Raw genomic sequence first — 11812 nt, 5'->3', positions numbered from 1 at the left:
ATGGAACTACAGGTGTGTGCCACCACGCCCAGCTAATTTTTGATTTATTGTGGAGACGAGGTCTCGCCAAGTTGCCTGGGCGGGTCTCGAACCTGCAGGCTCTGGCAATCCACTCTTCTAGGCCTCCCAAAGTGCTGGGATTACAGGCTAAGCCACCAAGTCCAGCGCACTGTGCACTACTTTTCTTAATAATCCCTTTCTGAAAAGACATGCTGATTTGGGAATCTGGAGGAAGACACAAGCTTGGAGCAGAATATGGATACAGGACAGGCAGAGATATGACTATTTGTGGGTCTGTTGATACTCTGGATTAAACAATTCCTGAAAATTAAAAGGCCAGAAACCAGCTTAATGGAAAGATGAACTGGAACGGCTAAAAATGCTTTCAATGTTGAATAAGTCACTTCGGTCTGAGTAAACTCACCTGTAAGAGGGGTGGGGCCACACCATTCTGATTCAACTAAAATTTAGTGAGTGCCAACTTAAGTGCTATATTCTTTAACATAGATTTTTTCTGGATAATATCATCTATCTCTTAGGGTGGTTGTGAGGAAGAGTAACAATACATGATTCTTACCACTGTGTCTAGCATATATAGTAAGCATGTAATGATCAGCCATTATTTAATCTCTATAATAACCTTGAGGTGAACATTATTTCCTTTGTACAGATGAGAAGTTCACTAAGGGGTAGGATCAGGATCTAAACTTACGTCTGAGGTCAAAGTCCACGATCTTCTCATTATGTGGTTTGGCTTGGCGGGCCCCCTACAGCTATTTAACTGTCAAGAATGAGTGGTAAAGAAACTTGAAAAGACATGCTTGAACCCTAGCAATAACAACATGCACTAGCTAAAGAAGTGGAAGTGTTGTCTCATTTATAATGGATAAAAGATTAGGGAGTTGTTTGAGACAAAGCTACAAAATCTTTGCCCAAGTTCACGTCTTCTCACCATCTCATGCCCGTTAGAGATCCCTGAGACATCATCTTGTCTGTGCACACAAAGAAAATCTGGGCTTCTTCAGGAGCCAAACTGCTTGAAACATAGTCCTTAGCAGAGGATTTGGTCACTGCAGGGAGAGTGAGAAGAGACATTTAGGTCTCTGGGAAAGGGAGCTGAACTGGATCAATCACCTCCTGTGCTCACGGACACTGTCCCCCCTTCTTATGAGTACGTGATCATAAACCATGTACTAGGGTTTACGATGGTGAGCAAGACAGGTGTGGAGGAAGTTGGGCAAGAATGATACTATGGTAGGAGAACAATGGGGAGCAATATTGGATCCTGGGTAAGCAGAGAGAACTTAGGTTACCCCTGGTGGGAGAAATCAGGGAGGGCTTCTTGGAGGAGGTCTCTGAGTAGCCCTCCTGGTAGTAGATTTACCAGATCTAGACAGAAAATGGGGCCCTGAAGATGGTGGGCTCAAGCCTGTAATCCAAGCACTTTAGGAGACCAAGGCAGGAGGATTACTTGAGTCCAGCCCAGGCAACAGAGCAAGTCTCCACAAAAAACACAAAAAGTAGCTGGGTGTGGTGACATGTGCCTGTAGTCCCAGCTACTTGGGAGGGTGAGGTGGAAGGATCACCTGGGCCCAGCTGGTGGAAGCTGCAGTGAACTGGGATTGTGCCATTGCTCTCCAGTCTTGGGCAAAAGAGACCCTGACTCAAAAAGGGGGGGGGTCGGAGTCAAAAGAGGAGAGTACTTCAGGCAGAGGGAACATTATGTGCAAAGGCTAGGTGACAGAAACCTGGGTCTTTGAGGTGAAAGCAGTTCTGAGTGTGAGGCTGGAGAGGTGAGCAGCAGCTATAAGCCCTGGTAGCCATGTACACATAAAGCATTTGGGCTTTATTCAGCAACAAGAAAGCACAGAAAGCTTTTAAGTAGGACACTAGCATGATTTGCATCTGAGAAAGATAAATTTGGAGAATGAATTAGATGGGCCAAGTCTGGAAGCAGTGAAGAGCTTCCGCTGAGGGCATCGAGCAGTGGGCAAGGGCAGGGTGGATGCACTGGAGAGATACTTGAGAGGCCAAGCATTGAGTCAAGGGGAATCCTGGGTTTCTGGTGTGGACAACCAGATGGAGAGCTTGGCATTAGCCCAAAGTAGAAGAGGATGATTAGAGTGTGCTTGGATACATTGTTAAGCACTTGTAAGGTAATCCAAATGGGGGCACCAGTGAGCAGTTGGATGTGCACATCAGGAGCTCAGAGGAAAGAAGGCTATGAGAGGGATGTGGACTTCGAAGTCATCAGCACAAAGGTGGTGAATGAAAGCATGGGATGGATAAGGTTGTTTGGAGAATGTACAAATTAAGTTGGGATTAAGTAATCCCAGCACTTTGGGAGGCTGAGACAGGAAGATTGCTTGAGCCCAGGAGTTTTTTTTTTTTTTTTGAGTTGGAGTCTCACTCTGTCGCCCAGACTGGAGTGCAGTGGCCACTTCCAGCCACCGCAGCCTTGACCTGCCGGGCTCCGGTGATCCTTCCACCTCAGCTTTCCGAGTAGCCGGAATTACAGGCATGCGCTACCACGCCCAGGTGATTTTTTGATTTATTGTAGAGATGAGGTCTCGCTGCCCAGGCGGGTCTCGAACCCGCGGGCTCAGGCAATCCACTCACCTCAGCCTCCCAAAGGCGTGGGATTACAGGCTGAGCCACCAAGCCCGGCTAGAGCCCAGGAGTTTGAGACCAGCCTGGGCAACATAATGAGACCTTAGTCTATACAAAAATTAAAAAAAAAAAAAAAAAAACTGGGCGTGGTGGTGTGTGCCTGTGGTCCTAGCTATCAGGAAGCTGAGGCAGGACTGCCTGAGACCAGGAGGTAGAGGCTGTGGTGAGCCACGATTGTGTCACTGCCAATACAGCCTGGGAGACACAGTAAAACCCTGACTCCAAAAAAAAAAAAAAAAAAAATAGACCAAAGACCAAATTATTTCTGAAGAAGTGTAGCAGCAGTTAAAGAGCAGAGGAAGTGGAACCTTCCAAAGAATCCTGCACAAACAGAAATTCTAATATAGACAAATACTATCAATTTGTTGAATGAAAGCAAAGTTAGAGACAGGAGAACAATTAGAGCATGTCATAGATAAAAGGCAGGAGTCAGCAGAGTCATTTACTTGCAGACCGGTAGGAGAAAGACTGTATTCTAGGTTTAAATCCAATTTTGGAAACCAAATCATTTATTACTTCCACCTGGTTTCAATGTTGTGCACCCCACTTGCCTTCAACTCTGAAACAGTATGCCAATGACATCATCTGGGAGTAACTACTACAATTCTCCCTTGTTTCTTCTATTGATTATGTCAACTCTAGCTCCTATCCTGTCTTCATATATGACCTTATTCCACTGCTCTATTTCATTCTAGATCTCCTTGCTCCTTGATCAGTTCTCAGTGCATTTCCCAGGACATCTGGGAAAACAATCTATCAGGAGAGCAGATACAGTCTCATCATAATCTGGTACATGTGCCATTTTACTGGATAGCTTGTTTAAAGCTAGCACTATCCCAATATTTAAATTTTGAATTGCCCTGCCTAACAGGAACTAGTGATAATTGCTCCCTGAAGTTCAATCTATTATTTTGGAAGGAATGTAATAACTTTGGCAGGAGGCCAGCGAATGCACCACCCCTCCCAGACTACTCAATTTTGTGCAGTGACATCATTGAAAGACTTCTGTTTTTTAAATATTTCATATATTAAGGGAAATGTAAGACATAACTGTCTGAAATGCAAGCAACGTTAAGAGCTTACACAGGAAGGACATAGCTAATGAGAGGCTAGGAAATGAGATAATCTCTTTTATAGAATCATTTGATATTGAGGAAACAAGGAATTTACAAAGGAGAGGATACAATGAAATTAACCAAGGAGTAGAGCCATCCTTTGGGATCAGTAACCTTTAGACTTGATAGTCCCAGCTACTGGGAAAATTGAGGCAAAAAGATTGCCTGAGCCCAGGAGGTCAAGGCTGTGATAAGCCATGACTGTGCCACTGCACCCTATCCGGGCGACAAGGCTGTAGTGACGAATGTATCAGGGTTGATCTATCCAGGAGTTTGTTTCCTCTGAGAATAGCTTTTTTTTTCAGACTCAGAAGATTTATATCCTAAATCAAGAAGAGAAAAAATTAAGTTAGGAGTGAAGTGTCATTTATGTCTACTTTTGGAAACTGCCTACTTTTCTATACATGATTGAAGATGAGATCACAAAACAACACAAACCCCCTCAAATATAGCTCTTACTCATTCCCCTGTCCCAGTAAGTCAGAAAGGTTTCATTTCATATGCCAGAACATGAGGAGATGGAGGTTGACAGAGTGTCAACCCTGCCTGCTTACTCTAAAAATCCAGTATCCAAGAAAGGCGTGATAATCTAGAAATCAAAATTGTATGTCAAAGCTCATTACACCGTACTTCAAACTTCTGCATGTCACTGCTTTTAAATTATACTTCAATTTTTGAAGAAAAAAAAAAAGAACCAATGGCTAAGGAGAAAAGGAAAAAAGGTACATTATCAGATCCTATGGTTAAATGAAACTAAATTTCTATCTATTGTCCTTAATAGGGTCAAAAGCAGGAAGCAATAAGCAAAAGTTGTTTTAAAAAAATGTTTCTGAGCTCCCTAAACATTCATTTCCCTTGGATCATTAAAGGGACTTCAGTAAGTTGCTGGCTGTGGTGGCTCATGTCTGGGGTAGCATTTTGAGAGGCTTAAGTGGGAGGATCACTTGAGTTCAGGAGTTTGAGAACAGCCTGGGCAACACAGTGAGACATTATCTCTACAAAAAAAAAAAAAAAAAAAATTAGCTGAGTGTGGTGGCACTTGCTTGTAGTCCCAGTTGAGGTAGGAGGATTACTTGAGCCCAGAAGTTGGAGACTACGGTAAGCCATGGTTATGCACTGCACTCCAGCTTGGGCAACAGAGTGAGACCCTGACTCAAAAAAAAAAAAAGAAAAAAGAAAAGAACTTTAGTAAGTGATGATACCCTATCCTCTATTCCATTAAAAAAAAAAAAATCCACTACAATTAAGGAGGCTGAGGCGGGAGGATTGCTTGAGCCCAGGAATTCGAGACCAGCCTGGGCAGCAGTGAGACCTTGCCTTAAACAACAACAACAAAACCACAGAGAATTCTTGGTGTGATGAGCAAGGTCTGACTTTTTTCCTTATTATTTTTAATGTTCTATAATTCAAGAATAGCTTAACTGTTTCACCAATATGAAAGTTATACATACTCATCCTAGCAAATCAAGGATTTAGCTCTTTGGATTTAGGGATTTTTTGGTAGGGAGAAGATTAGATACATTTCTTAAAAACCCAGGCTGAAAAATAAAAGTCCTGTCTATCTTGAGATTTTAATATATTTATTTGAAAACCAAGTTCTGTGAAAGAACACACTAAATAGTCATATATCTTCTCTTCAACCAAAGATGTGGAGACAAGATTCTTCAGATCAGCACAGAGGCAATGATACATGCATTGAATAGCAGGTTTCAGCATGAATTTCCTCATAGGCATTTCCATTACAAGCCTGGACAATCTTCTTCAGATGAGCAAATGAAATCCTGGGGAAGGGAAGAGGGGATGGTAGTAGAAGCTAGGGTTAGACTTAATTTCACAAACATTCTTTTATTTTTTACTCCTAGCTGTTGAAATCTAAAACTAGGCCAAAGCCCTGCTTCTGCAGTCCTAAATGCTAGTTTATACTAACACAGACTATGTTTTTCAAATTCCCAAAGAACTGAATAGTTTATCCTTTAAGAAACGATAAACCTCTAAGTCATTTTGTAGTTAACTGCCTTGAAAGTTGTAATCAGGGGTTTTCTATAAGATATTCTGAAAGATGAAGGGGGCTAATGTGAGTCCTCTCATTTCTTCAACAGAGACTAAGTGATCAAGATGATTATCTAGCAGTTATGTGCCGATTGGGGAAAGTTTAGGAAACCATCAAGGCTGAAAGATAATTTTCAGAAGTAAGTGTAAATAACAGCAAAATTAGTATAAATCTTCCTTTCTCTAAGATCCAAACTAATAGTCTCCCTGAGACATGAAAAGATTTTCCTACTAATGGCAGGGTTTTTCCTTAATACTTATTTGAGATTTCTGTAAAACTTTCATTAATTGCTAGTCAATGTGTAAAACTCACCATGATAGATTTGCAACTAGACTTTTAAATGTATCAAGTAATACCGCCTTTATTTTCTTAAAGAGTAGAATAAAATAACAATCATCTGAAAATGTGTTTGTGCTAGGGTGGAATCAGGATATCTTGACTATACAATTCATATGTCTTCAAATAAGTGATGACCTGGATTGCCTGAGCCCGCCGGTTCGAGACCCACCTGGGCAACTTGGGGAGACCTCATCTCTGCAATAAAAATAAAAAAAATTAGCCAGGCATGGTAGCGCCTGCCTGTAGTTCCAGCTACTTGGAAGGCTGAGGCGGAAGGATCGCCGGAGCCCAGCAGGTCGAGGCTGCGGTGGCCGGGAGCGGCCACTGCACTCCAGTCTGGGCAACAGAGTGAGACTCCAACTCAAAAAACAAAAATCAAAAAAAAAAACCAAATATGTGATGACCATTCAAAAGAAATAGGGAAACTAAGAATGACAATTTCATAAAATTAGATTATTTCAATCTTTCCCATCTACACACCACCTTCAACACTGTTAGAACACTGGCATAGTAATAAACTTTTTCAACTGGCCAAAGCTTTGTGGTGTAGTCTAATTGACCCCCATAAGCACCATGCCTTATACACACTAGATGTTCAATAGTGCCACTGAATAAATGAACATTAAGGCTTCTACGGTCAAAAGTATTGTCAAAGGAGACAGAGAGAGAGAAAAATCAGTGAGAAATTTATTCCTGTGCTGCTCAAAAGTATGATTTATGGACCAGTGCCAGTCTACAAGTATAACCGATTCATAAGAAGCAGCTTATATCAGAATGTAAATCAACTATATCACCAAGCAAACTGCATTTCACTTGACTTTTTTGGGGAAGTCTTTATTGATAAAAGAAACACTGAGTAGATTTACATTCTGAAGCAAGCTTCCTATTTCCTTACGGACCTATAAAAACAATTTGCAGACCAGTCACTTTGAATAGCATTATAGTACTAGAACATAGGGTCAAAGAAGAAAAAGGAATTTGTGGTTATGTATGCAGAAAGAGGTAAAAAAGGTGGAAGTTTAGGTAAATATGGATTAAGCACAAAAGGAGGGGAAAAAGTGAGATGATGTCCTTGCAAAAAACATTTGTAAGAATTGACAAAGAGGTTTCTGTTTATAATTTTGTTGTACATGCACCTGTGGTCCTTAATCATCAATATATTCAAATGGTTCTGGGGGTTCTGGTTCTTGTTCCTCCTCCTCAATTTTTGGGCCGTGTGCTGCCACAGGTTCCACTAGCTCTTCAATGTCTTCGCTGGTGTCCTTCAGAATGATGATGCCTCCAATGGAGAGCTGTAAACAGAGAGAGGAGTGAAGAAGCACAAGCTCCACTGATACTTCAAGCCTGCTCCACAATTTAGAGTGCATGCTTATTAGATGGCACCCTAGAACTACTTAAATGCCGTGGAAGTAAAAAACTGAGGTAGAAACAACTCTACAAGGTTAAAAACAATTACATCCATAAGAATTATTTGCAAACTTAACCCAGTGGCTCTGGAGGGTATAACATGTGATGCTGTTCTAGTTGACTGATGCATTCCAATTTAAGAAGAGTATTTCCCAGCCAAGGACCTGAGTACTAGCCTCAGTCTGACTGCAGAGAGAATGTTTACTGTCCAAATATAGTATTCTAATTCTCTCCTACTCAATATGTGGTCTGGGCCAGTAGCATCATTATTACCTGGGGGCTTGTTAAAAATGCAGAAAAACTGTCTCCACCCTAGATCTATAGAATCTGCACTTTAACAAGATCCCCAGTCTATCCGTAGAATATTAGAAGACCGTTATTTTGGACACAAGACAGTCTCTAAATGAAAAGCCAGTTTTTCTCCAGCAATTTGGAATAATGGTAGAATAACACATATTCCAGACATCTGAGTGTTTTTCACTTTAATCTATAAATCCTTGTGATGCAAGCCAATGAAAAAATAGATGGGAAACATAAGAGAAGTAGACTGTAGCAGCAATTCTATTAAGCCCTCTCCCAAGCATATTAGCAGAAGGTAAATTCAAACACCAAACTATTCACCCATCTCTCGTGTGCTAATCTTATTCTATTTGCTTGCTTGTGTCAAAGGAAATGGAAAGCTGCTCTCTGTAATTAAATCAGTCAACAGTGGCAGGGCACATCTGGAAAAAGCATATTTCTACCAAAGCACATTACTGGGAAAGGAAAAAAGCACAAGTACATTAGTCCAATGATTCACATATGTATAAGTATCTCTGCAGCTCAACCTAATCAAATTTTTACTCATCAGAACTCTGCCCTGTTACACTATAAAACTGGTGTGCCTTCATGAATTCCAAACTATTTCCCTGCTCCCAAAATACACATATCCATACATTTATCTATAATCTTTTCCCTAAAAAAAGCTACTTTTCTTGAAGGGGATGAATTTTATGAATGGACCTTGCCTTTACTACCAATACTCATCACAAGAACAATCAGAGCATATGGTCACTGTCTTTTTTTTTTTGAGTTGGAGTCTCACTCCATCGCCCAGACTGGAGTGCAGTGGCACGCACCTGGCCACCGCAGCCTGCAGGGCTCTGGCGATCCTTCTGCCTCAGCCTTCCAAGTAGCTGGAACTACAGGTGCATGCTACCACTCCCGGCTAATTTTTGATTTATTGTAGAGATGAAGTCTATGCCAAGTTGGCCAGGCGGGTCTCGAAACCGCAGGCTCAGGCAATTCACTCACCTCGGCCTCCCAAAGCGCGGAATTACAGGCTGAGTCACCGAACCCGGCCGGTCACTGTCTTAATCCTTCAAGGCCTAAAAGTTTACTTGAAATTCCTAATGATGAAGGTCAAATCTCTTCAAGTTTATATTACGTGGGGTTTTCTGTATATTTTAATTTAATTTTGTAATGTAAAATATATCATAGGTAGAAAAAAATATTAGTCATATGTAAATATTTCAGAGAATAATAAAATGCAGAAACCCTCCCACTCAGAACCTGATTAATCCTCAGAAACCAAGAAGCTCTCTGTGTGGTCTTCCTAATCATTTCATCATTCTCATGTTCCGAGATACTGTGCTAATAATTTTCATGTTTTTGTTTACAGTGTTACCATCCATGTATATATCATTTAACTTTAATGACTTGTTGTATTTAATAAATTGCTGTGTGTTAAAAAAAAAAAAAAGAAATAGAAACTCCTAATGAACCAAATGGAGATGAATGTTTATTAAGCAGAAGAAAATACTCATGTTCATAAGAGGGCTTCCTATTTTTTTGAAACAGGTGGCTCCAGGTTATGACTACTATTTCAAGCTTAGCTGGAATGAAATAATCCAACTCAAATCCTGCAATATAATCAACATATGGAAAGAGCTGTTTATAACGACACATGATTTAGGTTTATTAACACTTTATATGTTGACGAGAAAGTTCATCCTCTAAGCAGTAAGATACACGATCTCCTGTTTTCTGGGAAGGCTAATGACAACTGAAGATACAGGCAATGAAACACTTTCTACTGCCAAGTGCTCCACTCTTGCTTTAAGGTGGACAGGAAGCAGAGAAGCAATGCTACCTATTTTCAAAACTACAGCTGCCTCTTTCAAATGCAGTGACTGAGAAAGGGTTTGATTACCCTGCCATCCCTCTCTTCACTGCACATACACAGAAGTAGTCTTTTCTTTTTATAACTGAGATATCACTCACATAACAATAAATTCATTCTTTTGTGTACAATTTAGAACATTCACAAACTAGTGCAACTACTTCCACTAATTCAAAAACATCTTAAAAAAACCTGTACCCATCAGCAGCCATTCTCCATTCTTCCTCCCTCTCCCCTGGAAACCACTAACTTAACTTTTGTCTCTACAGATTTGTCTATTCTGGACATTTCAAATAAAGTGAATCATACACCATGTGGCCTTTTAAGTCTGGCTTCTTTCACTTAACATGTTTTCAAGGTTCACGTTTACTATATCAGTAAGTCCTTCCCTTTTGTGGCTGAATAATATTCCATTGCATATATTACATTGTTTATGCATCAGCTGAGAGACATTTGAGTTGTCTCCACTTTGTGGCTATTATGAATAATGCTGATGTGAACATTAGTGTGCAAATTTTTGTATGAATATAGTTTTCATTTCTCTCAGATACATACCTAGAACAGAATTGCTGGGTCATATGGTAAGTAAAATGTGTCTTAGCACAGTGGTTGTAACAGTTTACATTCCCACCAGTACTCAGTTGTGACCACAGAATATGTATGGTTTTAACTCCTTTAAATTTATTGAGATGTGTTTTATGACCTAATATATGATCTATCCTAGAGGATTTTTTATTTGTTTTTGTTTTTAAATTTTAAAGATGGGGAGTATAATTCAGGATTAGGGTACATAAGTGATCTTTGTACAGGTAAAGTTTGGGTCTCCTTTTGTCTTTTTTTTTGAGTTGGAGTCTCACTTTGTCACCCAGGCTGGAGTGCAGTGGCACACTCATGGCCACCCCAGCGTTGACCTTCTGGGCTCCAGCGATCCTTCCACCTCAGTCTTCCAAATAGCTGGAACTACAGGCATGCGCTACCACGTCCAGCTAATTTTTCATTTTATTGTAGAGACAAGTTCTCGTCAAGTTACCTGGGTTGGTCTTGAAGCCACGGGCTCAAGCAATCCACTCACCTTGGCCTCCCAAAGTGCTGGGATTACAGGCTGAGCCGCGGAGTCCGGCCTTTTTTTTTCCTAATTAAATTTAAAGCCCACAGCTAACATCATATATCTTGCAGAATGTTCTATGTGTACATGAGAAGAAGGTATCCTCTGCTATTGTTAGATGGATTGCTCTACAAATGTTTTAGGTCTAGTTGGCTTATAAAGTTATTAGATCTATTTCCTTGTTGGTCTTCTATCTAGTTGTTCTACCCATTATTGAAAGTGGGGTACTGAAGTCTCCAGCTATTACTGTTTAATTGTTTATGTCCCATTTCAATTCTGTCAGTTTTTGCTTCACATATTTGGGGCTCTGTTGTTAGGTGCATATGCTTATAATAATTATATTTTTCTGTTGATCAACTCCTTTATCATTAATCAAATATTCCTCTCTGTTTCTAGCAATAATTTTTGTCTAAAGTCTATTATGTCTGCTATTTTGTATATAGCTAGCTGCTCTAGCTCTCTATTTTATTTTTTTTAGAGACAGGGTTTCACTCTGCTACTAAAGCAAAAATTCCTGGGTTCAAATGATCCTCCTGCTTCAGCCTGGGCAGGAGGCTGAGACTATGGGCACAAGCCACCATGTCTGGCTAATTAAAAAAATAAATTTTTTTTTTAAAGACAGGGTCTTGCTATGTTTCCTAAGTTGGTACTCAACTCCTGGTCTCAAGTAATCCTCCTGTCTTAGTCTCCCAAAGTGCTGAGGTTACATATAAGCCACTGTCCCTGGCTCTCTAGCTCTCTTTTGATTATTATTAACACAGCGTATCTTTTGTTTTCTATTTGTGCCTTTGAATTTGAAGCATATCAATTCTAGATAGCACATGGTTCGAGCATTTAAAAAAAATCAGTTTGGGCCAGGCATGGTGGCTCACACCTGTAATTGGGAGGCTGAGGTAGAAGGATTGCTTGAGTCCAGGAGTTTGAGATCAGCTTAGGCAACACAGGGAGACCTCATCTCTTAAAAA

At 40.4% G+C, this 11812-nt stretch overlaps 1 protein-coding gene across 2 annotated transcripts in view; it reads right to left on the bottom strand.

The window, feature by feature from the left end:
* Positions 1–5336: 5336 nt before the first annotated feature.
* Positions 5337–11812, bottom strand: part of LOC103266155 (26S proteasome non-ATPase regulatory subunit 1-like) — a 22580-nt gene continuing 16104 nt past the window's right edge. For both annotated transcript variants that reach the window (XM_021715384.1, XM_008063794.1), the window contains 2 exons: positions 7311–7466; positions 5337–5566 (listed from right to left, as the gene is read on the bottom strand). In XM_021715384.1, the coding sequence (XP_021571059.1) occupies positions 7320–7466 (147 nt within the window). In that variant the 3' untranslated portion in view covers positions 5337–5566; positions 7311–7319. The remainder of the gene's footprint in view (positions 5567–7310; positions 7467–11812) is intronic.

The sequence above is a fragment of the Carlito syrichta genome, unplaced genomic scaffold, assembly GCF_000164805.1.
Source record: "Carlito syrichta isolate Samal-C Ts95f unplaced genomic scaffold, Tarsius_syrichta-2.0.1 Scaffold307032, whole genome shotgun sequence".
In the NCBI taxonomy this organism is placed as follows: Eukaryota; Metazoa; Chordata; class Mammalia; order Primates; family Tarsiidae; genus Carlito; species Carlito syrichta.
The sequence above is the reverse complement of the archived record's forward strand: the minus strand, read 5'-3'. Positions and strand labels throughout refer to the sequence as shown.